This window comes from Coregonus lavaretus, assembly GCF_964263955.1.
Source record: "Coregonus lavaretus genome assembly, chromosome: 26".
NCBI classification, from domain to species: Eukaryota; Metazoa; Chordata; class Actinopteri; order Salmoniformes; family Salmonidae; genus Coregonus; species Coregonus lavaretus.
In genome coordinates this window covers 29850848-29868561 of record NC_140013.1, presented here as the reverse complement: position 1 = coordinate 29868561, position 17714 = coordinate 29850848, and the positions used below count along the sequence as shown (strand labels likewise).

The 17714-nt window shown below is 41.3% G+C and overlaps 1 protein-coding gene across 1 annotated transcript; it reads right to left on the bottom strand.

Annotated features, from left to right (window-relative positions):
• Positions 1 to 960: 960 nt before the first annotated feature.
• Positions 961 to 4407, bottom strand: LOC311101979 (uncharacterized protein; the record flags this gene model as incomplete). Its single annotated transcript, XM_084143204.1, has 3 exons — positions 961 to 975; positions 2346 to 3873; positions 4124 to 4407. 3 exons carry the CDS (start codon positions 4405 to 4407, stop codon positions 961 to 963), a joined length of 1827 nt encoding a protein of 608 aa, XP_083999330.1.
• Between the last annotated feature and the right edge of the window lie 13307 nt (positions 4408 to 17714).

The following is a 17714-nucleotide window of genomic DNA, read 5'->3' as shown; positions in this document are numbered from 1 at the left end:
AGTAAATGTCCTGCTGTATGGACTTACACATGCTATCTTCAGCAGTAGTCTGGTCTTTAGATTCAGAGTGGCAGGAATTATTCTTGGAATCCTTCTTGTTCCCGATCTTGAATGGCTAAAAAAAGAGTTGAAAGACAAAAACATGTCAAAACAACAGTCACAGCTGAACAACCTCATGGTAATAACAAATCACATCTTACACACCAGCACACCAATATTTATAAATGGTTTTGGAATTAATGGATGGTTTTACATTCTCGAAATAACATTGTTTACTCACATTGACACAATTGTTAACTTAAATAAGTTTGATGTACCTTTAAGTTGATTTTCAGCCTGGCAAGCCTTTGTAGGAAAGACAGCTTCCCTCTGGTAGCCTTCACATCCTCAGCCATGGGAAGAGCCTCAGGCCGGGTGGCTTCGAAATATGTTCTTGAGGCTGCCCTTGATGCCTCGTTACAACTGTGGAGAATCTCCTTGCTCAGAGACTTCACAAGAATCCTACTGAATGTAGAGTCCTGAGTCGACACGGCCAGTTGGAGGATCTTCTCTGAGCCAAACTCCTTCAACAGATGTTTGTAGACGGTGCTGTATATTTTATGACTCTTCAAGTTCTTGGGATAAGCTTGGGTCTCAGAGCAGCCTGACCATGCACAGAAGGCAGCTATAACTTTTGGAATCAGGTCTTGTGATGTGCGTGTGACGTCAACTGGGTACAGATCAGTTTGGGTTTGGATTTTTGACAGAAGTCTCACCACTAACATGCTGATGAGGCCGGTAAAGTCATCATCACTGCTTAAGTTATCAGTGGATGGGGTTGAAAGCGAGACATCTTTGACAACATCCGGGCTGGTTGACTTCTGATCACAAACAATGCTCTGAGCTACACCGGAACAACTGGTGGTATCTCTTTCCTCAGCATCTATGTTGGCCTCAAAGCCTCGTGCAGCATTGGAGGTCTCACTTGTTGCCATGCTGATGGCGGGAAAAGATGGCAGAGGGGAGGACTTAACACTCAGTAGACTGCCTATATCAGTTACAGTTCTGGTTGGAGATGACTCTCTGCTTTGTGCATCAGAAACCACAGAGTCCATGACCTGGCTTACCATTACTTTGTTAAACAGACTGACTGTGTCACTAAATGCTGATGTAGACAAAGAGCATGAAATCCTATCTTCAGATACGCTAGCCGTCACACTGACTCTCTGAGCCCAACTCATTGAAGCTAAAGATGGCACAAGGCTAGGAAGCAGGAGACGCTTCACAGACTCCTCTGCAAACAGCTGAACCAGCTCGTAAGCTGTGGGTTTCCCCAACTTCTTGTCATTCCTCTTCAGTTTAGTAAGGATTGTATGGGATGCACTCTTTCCAGCCGCCACTGTCAGAACCAGAGGGGTCAAGTTACTCTCAGAAATGATGCGGTTGACTTGGTGAGTAAGATCACAGGAGAGAGCACCAATCCTATCCTGAGATATGAGCTCCTCAAGTCTTGCTATTGCAGCTGTTAGATCAGGGTGGGATGCAACCTCCCCTTCTTCCTCTGGATATACATCCTTTAAAATGGTATCCACTATTGCAGACATGCTTTCCCTGGCATTACACACTGATGTTTTTGTCTTAGTAGATTTGCCCATGTCGATGACTGAGCATCTTACAATGGGCTGAGTAGTACTCGCTGGTAATTCAGAAGGGATGGGAATTCCAGGGAGTGCAAATTCCCACTCTGACTTCTGTGATCTGGCAGATGAGGATGACAACGAGGAAGAAGGCCACTGTGGTGCTGGATAGACCAGTTCCTCATCACATTCACTGCTTACCTTCTCAATATCGTCCAGGATCATTCCAACCACATTCTCTATTTGTGAAAGCTCTCCTGCAGTCACCATTTGGTCAGATTTTGACAGCTCTTTCTGAATTGAAACCAGAATATGGCTGAGGGTATTTTTGGCTTGAGCCTTTGTTACTTTGGCTTGCTTTCGCCATGTGAAATAATTCCTAATCTTTGTCTTCACATTGTGATAAATAGTCTTTGCAGTTGTCCAGATCTTCTTCTCAGATACTTCCACACCAGACTGGGAGCCTTCGGGTGCGGCCTCAGTGTATTCTGAGGTTTTTTCATAACTCTGTTGAAGCATAGAGTCTGCCTGCCATAGAGTAGTAGAAGACTCTGTGCGTGGGAAAAGGCTCTTTATGTCATTTGTAATTGATCCAACGATTTCAAAAGCAGTTAAATCGGTATGCCTCGAGGAAATTGTTGATGTTGCTGGCAACATCTGAGAATCTAGCTGGCTGGAACTGACTTTGCTGGGAAAGCTACTGATTGATTTGATCAGTATTTTTCGCACTTTGTTGGTAGCGTTCATCTGGAACTCTTCACTGGAGAGCTTCTCAATGACTGAGGCTGGAGTATCTCTTAATCCCTCCAACGCAGAGGAACCGGACACAGGCATGTCTTCTAGGTAAGACATGACACCGTCCAAAAAGTCATAGACTTCAAGGGAGTTGTAAAAGAAACTCTCTGCAACAGATGATGTGCATTCCTGATCTGATCTATAGATGTCCACAATCTGGGACAAGACCTCTTTGGTGCAGGGCACCAGGTTTGAATCACAGAGAGACAGTAATGGTTGAGAGTTCTCACTTTGGCATTTACGGAGAGCACCAAGTCCTATTGAGTTGACCTCTTGCAGTATTGCCTCGCTCTTACAGGTTTCAGGTTGCTCTGGTGTTTTCTCTTCTACAGAGCCAGTTGAATCACGTCCATCAGATAAAGAAGATGAATTGCATTCTGATATAGGAGATTCACTCCTACATGGTGAAGGCAAGCTCAGGATTGAAACAGGCAGATCACTGGAGTCAGTGTGCTCCAGAAGCACATCACTGGAGTCAACTTTTTCCATAAGTTCTTTCCCTTGGACTGGAGTTCCACCCATTGTGAGGAACAATGTATTCAGCTTTGCCTGAAGCCTGTCGCAGAGTCTACGAGCTACATGGAAGGGTTTCCTCTTTGTTATACAGTGTCCTACTTGGGGATCTCTCTGGGTGCTTGTTGGCTGATCTAATTCAGCATGCTGCACAATGTCCTTGACATCTTCAACAAAGTTATCAATTATTTGTGATGCCTCAGAATCTACTTTGGTCTGTATGAGCCCAGTGGCCGCAGAATCAAGGATCCTGTCAGATGGGCCAGATGCATTCGTCAAGCTTGGAGTGGTACTAAACGAATGAGAAGGTTGAACCATACCAGAGATACCGCTCCTAAACCTTCTCACAAGAATTTCACTCACAGCCTTTGAGGCTTTGGTCTTGAACTTTGCACCAAACAGAGTGCCAAGATTTTGCGTCATTTCATTGCAAGATGTACATATTATGTTCAGCTCCTCTGGAACAGGAGAGTCTTGAGCATCCAGGTGCTCCACTGCAAGGTCACTGCCAGATGCCAACATTTTAACTTTCACAGCCACTTCTCGAAGCACCTTAGCCAATTCCGGATCTTCTTTTTCCAATTCATCCACCATGTCTGCGATAACAGTCATCACCTCTTCTGTTGCAGGTGGAATGCACGACTCTAATTCAGAGGTGGAGCTCTGGTCCTCTGGAGTGGCATGATCATCAAAACACTTCTGGACCATGTTGACCATCTGTTCAGCGGCCTGGGTACCAGAAGCAATAGGGGAGGACCGCCCTGAAATGGCTCTGCTGATAGTCATAGAGAGGGCCAAGTTAAGCTGTTTGACCACCACCTTGATAAGACCAACGGTCAGCTCAGGTGGGCAAGAGGACAGGATATTATGGTCAGAGAGTTGCTCCTGGACACTTTTGATGATTCTGTCCTCTGGCATTCCCAGGTGGACTTTCACTGAGGTCTGGGAACTTTAAAACGAACAAACAAAGCATGATAATTCCTGTCTGAACTTGGCAAATCGATCAAGCATTGTAATTTTAGTATTCTAAATATTTACATGTCCTTTTGATCTCTTTTCATGCTCATTAATTCTAATCTGCTCAAAGGTTGATACATTACATTCTGTACTACATTAGATAGCATAAAATGCATTGGCTAACAAACTGGGATAGATGAGCTAGGTGAAATCCATACATGTAAACCTTGAGGGGAACATACCTCTTCGAAGAGGGTGTTAGGGACCTGAGACGTTGAGCCCCTGTGCCGCCCTTATACAACTTCTTCGGCAGATATTTAACTTCCTGGATGAGCTCCAGTCTTTCCTGATCAAAGGCTGTAAAGGATCTTGCACTGCCGCCCCTCTTGGTTGAGTCAGTTTGGTCCTCAGCAAAGCCCGTCACCCCCAGTACGCCGGCCAGGGCCGGCATCAGGATCTGCAGGGTGCTCTGTGTGATGAAGGTTACAATTGTCTTGCACAATTTGGCAAGCTGTTCCTTCGTCATCTGGTTTGAACAAACAGAACAAAAACAGGCTTTTCAATGGAACTGTGATGTAAAGTATTCTAGATCGAACAGAATGCATTTGATCAACATTGTTATTCTTGTCTGTGACTGAATTCAAAGTTTGATGAAGTCTGACAGAGCAATGAACATGAGTAACAGAATATAACTTGATGGCTAATCCCTCTCTCTGAATTCAACAGATTAATGACACATCAAAGGTCAAAGAAAGATGGAGAAACTTACAGGGTTTTTTTGTCCTTTGTAGATCACTTGCCACTGCCTAGAAAATAAAAAAGAAGTGTTTTAGTTAGTGTTTAGTTCCCACTGCATAAGAGTTCATAAATGTTGAACATGTGAAGTTAACATACTCATCAGTAAGATTGCGCAGGAATGAGATGAGGATTGGGTAGGAGTACTCCATCTCATCCTTGTTGCCTGGGCCAAATGCAGCCTTAACTGCTTTCGTCTCCATGAGCTCAATTACAGATCCTCTGTCCAGGTGTTTATTCCTGGAGACTAAAGATGTGATTGCCGTAGAGGGAGTAGAAACAAAATTAAAGAAAAATCAGACATTTTATCTCTTAATACTCTGACTTAACTGTTTTAGGCTTTTACAATAGGCCTATTTGAATAAAGCTATCTATGTAACCTTTCTTACTGATTACAGTAGACTACAGTTTCATTGAAAATGGATAACACAACCTGCACATCACAGACAGAATAGAGAACCAATATAGTAGGCTAATCTCTGACCTGCATCGTTGTTGGTGCCCTGCTTCCCTGACTTCTTGCCACTACTCTTCCTTTTTGCCTAGGATAGAACAGAACAGATTGCAGATCTCAAATGATGGCAGACATGTTACACCAGGGCCTGTATACATAAAGTGCATCAGATAAGGTGTGGGCTCAACCTTGCCCAAATAATCGTATTCATTATGATCTCAAATGCAAAACTGATCCTAGATCAGCACTCCTACTCTGAGACACTTTATGAATCAGGTCAAAGCAGCTCTTAAAACACGTTTTGAAAACGGGTGTATTATTATCATAGAGATATATAGATCTCTATGGTAGTCCTGCTATCAGGTGCAGAGGGCAGCCCAGTAGGCCTATGTGCCCGGTCACTCCTGCTTCTTACCTTCCTTCCCTTCTTGGCCTCCTTCTTGGGCGGGGCCACCGGTTCTTCCTCAACAACTTCCTGTCCTTCCCTCTGAGGATCACCCTCCTCCCTCTGTACTACCTGAAGGACAGACATTCCAATAGGTAATAATAGGTCAACGTCAGAGTAGATCTTTGCATAGGACATCATAAATAGAGCTACAGCCATATCAGAGCTAAGCTGGTGATTGACTTTATAGAGAATGGTACATCTGTTTTGCAATATATTATAGCTTTTTACAAGAAATATCAGTTTAGATTACTTTTTTCTTTCTTTTTTACTTTCCCCCAATATTATATGAAGTCATTTAACCTACATTTTCTTCATCCATTCAAGCTATTTTATATCTCGAAAATCATTCAAGTTGAGTTCAAGTCGAGTGTGCAGACAATATTGCAGGCAGGGACTGTAATTTTGGGCTACATGCTACGTCATGGAACGTTAGACCTTTATGACATCACAAATAGTATTTTTGGGAGGAGCGCGGGAAAGGTTACTTGCCCATTCAGTAGGACTAGCCAATATTGAGAGAGATTTCCCCGTCAAACGTTTTCGATAGCCTACCCCTACGCCTTCAATCGAACAATTACACTGCCCATAATTTCATCACTCTCCGCAGGTCAAAACCAATCATTGGTCAAAAGACAGAAACATGTGGTTCTGCCTTTGCAATATTGTCTCTCTTGTGGGTTTATTTAGGTACGACATGTAGGCATACTGTGTAGGATCCAGTTGATTGGTCTGTCCTAGTCATTAGTAGCCTTAGGTCGAACCAAAAATCTTAGACGCTAGTCAACATCTTCTAGGAAGTATTTGTTAATAATATTCATTTCAATATCGTTCTATTCTTTGATTTAGTCCCAATCAAAACCAGCTTTTCAATCAAATCCTGTTATTGGCTGCCAAACCCCACCAAATATGTTATTGTAAGCCATACCGTAGCGAGAGAAAGTGAGAGCTGCAACGTGGACTCGTCCCGTGGCTTCTACGCTTGTATTGACCTATGCAGGGGCACTAAAGCCTGGGCCTGCGGGTGGAGGCAGTAGCCTACAACGCTGAAGGCTACACCGTTTCATTTTATTAACTCACTATATTTACCTTGTCTTCTTCATCCATTTCGATCACCTGCACAATCTTACTTTAATTGTAAGTGTTTATGTTGCCTACGTCATCTTGTGATGCTGTGAGCTAACAAATATAATTTATGCAGTAGGCTAGATAGGCCTGGGCTGCATAACACTGTTAATCTGGGAAAACATAAAAATATTTTAAAAAATGTGTTTACAATGCAAAAATAGCGTAGGTCTACTATTCAAGTCCAGACTAAAGCCACACCTCTTCACACATACTGACCCAGAATCTACATTGTCTTAGCTTTAACCTCTGTTAAATTCACTTCCCTGGTTAGTCTGTCATCATGTTTAGTGTTCTCCATGGTTAGTCTGTCCTTATGTTTAGTGTACTTTAATATAGCCTACTTACTTATTTTAATGTTTGATTTTATTGCTTTTTATCCTGCAGATTTTCTTGTGTATTTAGAGTGACTTTGGGTGTCTTGAAATCTGACTGCCCCTAAATTAGATTGAAAGCTGAAAACTTGTTTGCCCACATTTTAAAGGCCCAGTGCAGTCAAAACTATTTGATATCATATTGTACAACAGCTGATAAAAGTGTTTTAAAAAATGTGATTAGGGTTACTTCCTGATAGTTCTGGTTGAAAATACAGAGCATGTTCCTCTGCCCAGGCCTTGCTGACACACTCCAGATCTGGATAGGTATTTTGTGTGTCAGCTAACCACATCATATGTTATAGCAATCTGTCAGTCGATGACACAGTGGATGACTTGGCACACAACCATTGGTTGATGCATGCAACAGCTGAGCAGGGGAATGTGACCTATATCTACATGGGACACACTCTTTTCACAGCACTTCAATGCAAAGCGATTTTCGTAGCAGGTTTGGAGAGCATTTTCGCTAACCCTTTTCCTAACCTTAACCTCAGGTTCCTAACCTGCAACGTTAATTATCCTAACCTGCTACGTAAATTCACTTCGATATTGAAGTGCCATGAAAAGAGTGTTTCCCATATCTATATGTAACAGGTCAAAGAATTACAGATTTTTGCAACCGTTCATTTTTTATTTTACTTTGTGAGTTGATTTCACCAAAATATTGTATTGTTCAGCATTTCGTGTAGTTTACAGATATTGGGAGAGTTAGTTGTGTAAGTGCGACCTCTAGAGTGTTGGTTTGGTTATATGCGGAGGGATGTCATGCTTTTCTCAGTCTGCATTGTACTCGGCTGGGAGAGGTATGTGTTCACTTCGGCGTGATATAAACTTGATATACCTGTTAAAACTAAAACGTTTCAGTGCACATAGTAACTTGTATGTATATTATATGATGAGTGTACGTACATTTAATCAAGCTGTGTCGTGAATTTAGCTATTTTTGAGAGTTTGAGAAATTGCTAACTTAGCTAACCTCGTGTTTTGTTTAGCTGTAAGTTAGCAATCGTCTATCCTCTTGTGATGAAGCCCACGTTGTTCTTTTTATGTTAGGCGGATTCTGGTCGAGGGTAGAGTTTTGAACATTTTCTCTCTTTGATGTTGAACAGGTATGTATTCCCTATATCAGGTTAAAAATATGTGTTCATTTAAAATGTTTTCATGTATTGATTAGTGTTTAATGGCACTGAGAAGCTCAAATGTGAAGGATTACATGTTGCTTCGTGCATATTACTGTATGTATTACCTATTTGAAAGATGGTTTATGTCATGTTGCACAGTATTAATGTAAAGGCTAAAAGCTCAGAGTTTTTGGCAGAGATAACATGCAATATGACACATACATAAAATATACACCAGATGTGATGTTTATTTTCCAATTATGTTGTATTTTATTCCTTGTATTTTTGAATGTGATTATACTGAGTCTGCATTGTACTCGGCTGGGAGAGGCGGATTCTGGTCGAGGGTAGAGTTTTGAACATTTTCTCTCTTTGATGTTGAACAAATTGAGAGAGTTGTACACAATAAAGTGCCTTCAAGTACGCCAGTGTCTTGTCTTCAGTGCACCGGAACACAACGCAGTAGTCGGCGACGAGCAGACCGCGCCGGCTACATATACAGCACCTTCTAATCAGCAGGTTTGCATGGGCGGGAGTTTCGGCTTTCCATGGTGACATCACCATGTGTAAATTGGTTTATAGACCAATGACAAAGAGAGTTCCAAGCCTCTCTGCCAATAACAGCTAGTTTTCAGTTTTCCCCTCCACACTGACCACTCCCAGACAGTCATAGCAAAATTATTGGTTGAGAAAAAATGTATATTACAGTAAGGTACTTAATTGTTACCCAGAAATGATTCGATATTGATTTTTAAAAAACGTCTGCTTTGGGCCTTCAACAGATATCTGCACTACATACTCAGAAATAACAGATTTTTACATTTTAGAATGTATTTTATCAAGAAAGTAAGTTATACATGTATTTTTTTTATCTTACTCTTAATTACAACTCATTTATTTGGCTGTGGTTCATTTGATTTTCAGCACAATCCTGTTTGATAAGTTATAGTATTATAGTGACCTCTTGTGGTCAAATTTCAAACTCACAGCTTAACTAATTAAAATTGAGGTTTTCCATACCCTGTCTTATCAAACAGTGCAACATTTGACTGATGAAATGGCATTCTCCTAAAATTCTTACACTTCTAGATGAGAAATACAAGTCACTATTCCAATACTGTTTGATTCTGCCGTTTTTTGAAATAATATGAACAAATATGAGCGCAAATGTCTGAGATTGAGACACCAACTATTAACATTTCAGTTAAAAACCCTTGGATAATTTCAACATTAATTACTTAACATCTATACACATACACACCATGTAAATATCAATAAAAAGAGGCACACATGCTACAAATAGTTAGTGACTACCTACCAGTTAATCAGATTAGATTATTATGAAAAATAATATTGTTATGAGAGACAAATTGCCTTTAGACAACATAAATGACTGCGTCTGGACACAGGTCAAAACTACTCTGCCGAGCTCAAGTACTCTGTCAAGCTCAAGTTACCAGCTATGTATGGTTTCAACAATTACAAGGAGTTATTGAAAAGTATCTTACAAACATTGTTTGAATGTGAAAACTTGTCAGGTTTTCTGAAACAGGTGTATTTGTATTGAAGAACCCTGAGATTGTGGACAGTAGGCCTTGTGTGAACAGGTGGGAACAGACTGAAGATAATGACTGTAAACTGAATGTATACAATTTTACAGAAAAACGTTTTCCTTTCTCTGTCTTTCGAAACTCAGGAACAGTTTGAATATTCTTTATGTAATTTAAACTATGGTATGGATGATAAAGTTGAATCTTTCTCTCTGAATCAGGAGTAAACTTTCATTCTCCCAATTTTTCCCAATGCCCAATCTGAGCAACCTACGCTATAAACCCTGTCTTTCCCATTATTATTTCAAAAGTGGAAAATGCTACAATCGATAATCACACATAATGGGCATTTCACAGCCAAGATTTCTTGATCCGTCCCATCTTGGCCAGTATAACCTTCACCCGGTCCCTCTCTTCCGGAGTCCTCTTGGAGGTGCACTCCACAGTAGAGTCGGTCTCAAAGGAGATGGCTGGGACGTGAGTGAGCAAGTGGCCCCCAGCCTTCTCCTGGGCCATGGGCGTGGGAGTCTGCAGGACCAGCCTTCTCCTGGGCCATGGGCGTGGGAGTCTGCAGGACCAGCCTTCTCCTGGGCCATGGGCGTGGGAGTCTGCAGGACCAGCCTTCTCCTGGGCCATGGGCGTGGGAGTCTGCAGGACCAGCCTGCCCCTCAGAGAGTGTTTGAGCTGCAGCAGCAGAGGGTTGTGGTGGTTGTACAGCCCCACAGGGTCGCTCTCGGGCCGGAAGCAGGTGGAGCAAGCGGAGCACAGTACGCAGAAGATGTAGACCCAGCCCAGGTAGTGCAGCACAGGGAAGATGTAGACCCAGCCCAGGTAGTGCAGCACAGGGAAGATGTAGACCCAGCCCAGGTAGTGCAGCACAGGGAAGATGTAGACCCAGCCCAGGTAGTGCAGCACAGGGAAGATGTAGACCCAGCACAGGTAGTGCAGCACAGGGAAGATGTAGACCCAGCACAGGTAGTGCAGCACAGGGAAGATGTAGACCCAGCACAGGTAGTGCAGCACAGGGAAGATGTAGTCACCAGCAGGATGCGGAAGATCAGCAGCATGGTCAGCCAGATCTTGCCGATCACTGGGGAGTGGTTCTGCACCTCGGATAGGAAGCGTCCGAGAATGGACCAGTCTCCCATGGTTTAACCAGTCTCCCATGGTTTAACCAGTCTCCCATGGTTTAACCTGGGGGGGCTTGAGAAGGGACAAGGGTGTGAATCACAACCTCCCAGTCCACTACTACCTAAAACAGTACAATAGGAATGATTTAGACACCAATGTTAATTCTATGTAAAGGAACATTTTCTAGTGTTTTGCAAATGGCTTCTTATCTGATCTACGATGGTTGTATTGAAACTCACAATACAGAAAACCTTTTAATTATGTTGAATAAATACATTTCCCAGAAATGTCACTCATTATCTCATAACTTCTCATACAGCTGTTGATACACGAGAATGATAGAGTATGCCCATATCAATGAGGGGAATACAGTGCAAATTGTAACAGCAGAAAATACTGTTTCCCCTTTCCGTTTATCATAACAATTGAAAATGCAAACAGAGAAGAACAATCCTAACAAAATAGTTAAAAATCCACTCAACCCTGGATAGTTTGTCTCTTTCCAATGCAAATCTGTAAAAAATGCTTTGCCATGTAGTCCGCATTGGCTATAATTAATATAAGTGCTGTTTAATGGACGATTTGAACGGTGTTGAGCCTGGTATGGGAGAATGAGCATATTCAGACATATTCAGCCACTCTATCTGAAACTCTCATTGTGCTGTGGGGATACAAAGGCAGCCAATGTACAGTTTAACAAAGATTTAAAAAATACAATGGGAGGCACCTTTTCTGAAGAGCCGGGAATAGTCAAACAATAACTGCAGGGAACTAACTGGAAAAGGAAAACAATACCAATTTATGCAAAGCTTCTGCTCTTCGCCCGTTTCAAAAAATACAATTTTGATAAATATTTCGCACTTTTCCAGACTATGCTCAATCAATCTTTGAATTAAATGTGATGACAAAGTAGAGGAATCATCCAGCAGTTTTAGGCTTATAGTCACCAGTTATGACTACAGCATTTGTCTTTCTCTAGGCCACTAGCCTTAGTGCTTTGCCCCATCCACTTATAGGCCTGATCTAACACAGAGATACAAATCTCACAATACATACAGTTCACTAAAATGGTCTTCCAGGAACTGTCTGGACTAAACAGGACTGTGGTATCCCTTCAAATGGTATTCTGAAGACCCTATAAGCAGCTTGCATCAATGATGTATGGATCCAATCCAAGTCCACAGATTAAACACACAGAACAGGTTATATCTCCATTAAAATAAGTATGTTTAGAGTCTATCCATCCACTTGAATGTCCATCATGGGATCCAATGTAAAGACCAAGCCTCAGTATCCTCCGCAGCATCCATGTCTCTGCTTCATCATGGTGTGGTCCATACACTGTGGCTTTGGAACAGAGGACATCAGGACCATTCCCCTGCAGTTTGTGAGGGCACGAATTCAATTGTTACTTTGTGTGGTTGGGCTGAAAGGCTGGATTAGGTCTGGTCCGTGTGTGTGTCATATGTAAACTACAGGGCAGCCAGTGCCAGTGGGCCAAATATGATAAATAACTGAATGATTGATCGAGTTCATCTAAATTAGAATATTGAGGAAGCATCTGGCTTTCTGAAAACACCAACCTGTTAAAGACAAAGACATTGCTAACTAAGCACTAAGGATTGTCATGCCTAGAACTGTAGACCCATTGATAATAAATAAACCCTTTATAGGACCTATAAACTGTAGATGCTTCAGAAATTATTTATACGCAAATCTCATGCAATATAAAGTGTTGCACTATTGAGTAGACAGCTGATGTACCTACTGTAATGTCATGATGAAAATAATAATAATGTATGCACTCACTAATTGTAAGTCGCTCTGGATAAGAGCGTCTGCTAAATGACTAAAATGTAAAGATCATGTACCACTTAGCAGATCAGTTTATGTATGTACATTTTTTTTTACATTTTAGTCATTTAGCAGACGATCTTTTCCAGAGCGACTTACAGTTAGCGAGTGCATACATTTTTATTTTTTTTTCATACTGGCCCCCTGTGGGAATCGAACCCACAACCCTGGCATTGCAAGCGCCATGCTCTACCAACTGAGCTACACGGGGCCCAGTATAGGTAATGGCTTTATTTAAAGGGCCAATGCAGTCGTTTTTATCTCAATATCAAATCCTTTCTGGGTAACAAAGTACCTTACTGTGATTGTTTTCAATTAAAATTGTCAAAAATAAACTAAAATAGCTTCTTAGCAAAGACCAATTTCTCAAGCAGGAATTTTACTAGTACTGTGTGGTCTGAGTGGGGAGGGGAAAATGTAAAATGAGCTGTTATTGGCAGAGAGGTTTGGAACTCTCTTTCTTTATGGTCTATTAACTAATTAAGTGTTGACACCAGGCAGGCCAAAACTTCATCCCACCAAAACAGGCTCAGATTTCAGGCGGTCTTTTCGAACAGCTCTTACACTAAAAGGGCATTATCATCATTTTCACAGTATTATTCCAACCACATAGTGTGCCTTCGGAAAGTATTCAGACCCCTTGACTTTTTCCACATTTTGTTACGTTACAGCCTTATTCTAAAATTGATTAAATAAAACAATTTCCTCAGTAATCTACACACAATACCCTATAATGACAAAGTGAAAACAGGTTAAAAAAAGAATAATATATATATTTAAAAAACAAAACAGAAATACCTTATTTACATAAGTATTCAGACCCTTTGCTATGAGACTCGAAATGTAGCTCAGGTGCATCCTGTTTCCGTTGATCATCCTTGAGATGTTTCTACAACTTGATTGGAGTCCACCTGTGGTAAATTCAATTGATTGGACATGATTTGGAAAGGCACACACCTGTCTATATAAGGTCCCACAGTTGGCAGTGCATGTCAGAGCAAAAACCAAGCCATGAGGTCGAAGGAATTGTCCCTAGAGCTCCGAGACAGAATTGTGTCGAGGCACAGATCTGGGGAAGGGTACCAAAACATTTCTGCAGCATTGAAGGACCCCAAGAACACAGTGGCCTCCATCATTCTTAAATGGAAGAAGTTTAGAACCACCAAGACTCTTCCTAGAGCTGGCCGCCCGGCCAAACTGAGAAATCGGGGGAGAAGGGCCTTGGTCAGGGAGGTGACCAAGAACCCGATGGTCACCCTGACAGAGCTCTAGAGTTCCTCTGTGGAGATGGGAGAACCTTCCAGAAGGACAACCATCTCTGCAGCACTCCACCAATTAGGCCTTTATGGGAGAGTGGCCAGAGGGAAGCCACTCCTTGGTAAAAGGCACATGACAGCCCTCTTGGAGTTTGTCAAAAGGCACGTAAAGACTCTCAGACCATGAGAAACAAGATTCTCTGGTCTGATGAAACCAAGATTGAACTCTTTGGTCTGAATGCCAAGCATCACGTCTGGAGGAAACCTGGCACCATCCCTACGGTGAAGCATGGTGGTGGCAGCATCATGCTGTGGGGATATTTTTCAGTGGCAGGGACTGGGAGACTAGTCTGGATTTAGGCAAAGATGAACGGAGCAAAGTACAGAGAGATCCTTGTTGAAAACCTGCTCCAGAGCACTCAGGACCTCAGACTGGGGCGAAGGTTCACCTTCCAACAGGACAATGACCCTAAGCACACAGCCAAGACAACGCAGAAGTGGCTTTGGGACAAGTCTCTGAATGTCCTTGAGTGGCCCAGCCAGAGCCCGGACTGGAACCCAATCTAACATAATAATAATAATAATAATAATAATAATAATAATATGCCATTTAGCAGACGCTTTTATCCAAAACGACTTACAGTCATGCGTGCATACATTTTTTTTGTGTATGGGTGGTCCCGGGGAACGAACCCACTACCTTGGCGTTACTAGCGCCGTGCTCTACCAGCTGAGCTACAGAGGACTACATCTCTGGAGAGACCTGAAAATAGCTGTGCACCAACACTCCCCATCCAACCTGACAGAGCTTGAGAGGATCTGCAGAGAAGAATGGGAGAAACTCCCCAAATACAGGTGTGCCAAGCTTGTAGCGTAAAAAAACAACAAAAAAAATACCCAAGAAGACTCGAGGCTATAATCGCTGCCAAATGTGCTTCAACAAAGTATTGAGTAAATGGTCTGAATAATTATGTAAATTTGATATTTCCGGCTTTTATTTATTCTAAAATACACAGTTTTTGCTTTGTCATTATGGGGTATTGTGTGTAGATTGATGAGGGTGAAAAAAACATTTAATTAATTTTAGAATAAGGTTGTAACCTAACAAAATCTGGAAAAAGTCAAGAGGTCTGAATACTTTCCGAAAACACAGGTAAATCACGTTTTTGACTGCACTGGGCATTTCATAATTTCAAGGTCTTAATTGTATGTCCACAAATTTGATTGTGTCTGACTTGCAATATTTGAGTTGGATGCCCAATCCCTGGGCTGCGTGACCAAATCATTGATTTGAATGGGTGTTATTAATCACTGTGTGTGGAAAGTTGTCTGGGTTTTCTGTGAACTATTGAGTGTGTGCATTGATTTCTAATCTTATATACAGTGGGAAGTGATCAATTTACTTATTGATGATGGATGACGCAAAGGGATTCCCAATTCCTTTTTTTCCTGAGAGCAACATAACAACATGATATGACCGTAACCAAATGCAATCTGGAAAAAAAATCAGTTTTATTGTTTCACTGATTTAATTAGACGTGACTGCTGTGGTAAGTGATTATTATATACATCTATGTAAGTGACTCATCATAACAGTATTACAGTTCATAGAGCAAGGCCGTAGTGGTTATCAGATAATGGACAAATGGTAGGTGCTGATCACATTTTTGGAAATATCTGTTCAATCATATAAATTCATGTTATGCATATGTTGTATCCTAATTGTGTTATGCATTTGTGTGTGGATGACAATATTTTGATATCCCAGCAAATCTTGAAAGGATTTCTTAAAATTAGATTTGAAGGGGTTGACTAATAGTAGCTAAACTGTATAGAAACAACATGTTGCTTTTTCCCTAGTGTTTGTGTTGTAGCATAATGTAATGATATATAGAGGCACAATCGGTAACCACTTTGACGATGGCATATTGAAAATGATTTACTTTTATGCCATCTCTCGAAGGCGCTCTAATGGACTAGTTAAACTTGTCAAATGGGGGGGCACATTCCATGTAGTACATATTTTACTGTTTGACGTGCCACATCATATGCCATTCAGTAATTTTCCAATACATAGATATTAGAAACATGTTTTTATAGCAATAATATTTTAATACAAGCCAATTTACAATATCTTGATTTCTGAAAAATCTCTAACGTCCCATAAAAGTCAACTGGAAATGGTTCAGGCCGGAGCGTTACAGGAAGTTGTAGCAGCTGCCATGTTTAGCTGCTTTGTTGTAGATTCCTTCTAGGTTTCCTGCAGATTTTAAGTGTTGCAATGGAACCGAGCTGGAGTACATTTTTATTCCAGGTAAGTGTAACATCTGAGTGATAAATTTGGTTAACTACATCTATATGTTACTACATGTGTAATGCGTCGTTGCCTCTGGTGATTTTAAACGTAGATTTCTAGTAGACCTATTCAAGCAAAACAATGGTAGCGTTAGCTAGCTAGCTAATATTGGCTAGCCTATGAGCAATCCGCTAACCAAGCTAACGCTAGCTAGCTAGCTAGCTCGCTACATCAAGCCCAGACTTCCAGCTGTGAGGTATGGATGACGCTCGAGAGGGGGGGGGGGAAATCTGGTCGGTCTCCCCCCAGTTTTTGTAGAATATTTGTGTTTCGACAGATTTTAGTACAAGTCCGCCAGTGTATGTTTATAAATTGGATTGGCCACCACTTAGCTAAATATAAAAAGCAAGCAAGTTGGCAAAGTGATCATGCCCGCGCGTTGGATAGTTAGAAAGCTAGCTAGCTGTAGCTAGCCTCTTAAAGAACGAGAACAAACCCCACCTCCACTCCAGCGGCGAGCCATGCCAACCAGCGAATATATTTGGCTTCAAAAGTGCTTTCATTTTCGCAATCAGTGATTTTGTTTACTTGTTTTGATGCGATTTGAATACTTTTCTACTTTTAGCAAATCGCACTCGTTTACATTCTGGGCACGAGGATGGAGAGGAGGGACCCCACACTTCTGATTCTTAACTTTACCCCCTTTTCCTCGTCCCAAAATATTTAACCGCGGGTTGGAGAAAGAATTCAGACTATGCAGTAAGCTGCTAGCTAATTCTTGCACTACTGATCATTTTGTAACCCCTCTGCCCTATGTCTGAGATTTGTATTTGGCAGCTTGCAGAGGATATTCACGTCCTTAGTTATCTGCCTTTGGTGCGATGTGAGCTGCAAATCAAGGAATAGGGATAGTCATCAATGGCCATTCAATTTGGTTAATTGAAATCCAAACAAACTTTTTTTTATTTTTTTTAAACAATTTTAATAAGTAAGTACCTGATTAGGGTTGTTCAGGATATATCCAATCTATACATATTCGGAAATCCTAGACAGGGTTACAGCATTCTGAGCAATACACAACTTGCACCTTAAAATGTGTTGCAAAAATGAATTTTCTACCCTTTCTGTCTGTAGAAGGTGAACATTTGTCTGTGTAAAAACCTAGCCTCTTGTTGCACTATGTCCATTCAGTGGAGTTTTAGTATTTACTGATGTATGCTTGTAACAAGACGTAAAAAGTCCAATAAACCTTTATTGGTCGCATACACATATTTAGCAGATGTAATTGCAGGTTCAGTGAAATGCTTGTTTCTATCTCCAACAGTGAAGTAATACCTAACCATACACAAAAATAAAGGAATTAAGAAATATCAGGGAGAGTAATGTCGGAGTCTGGAATATAATATATGGTGGTGTGTATAGACAGTAT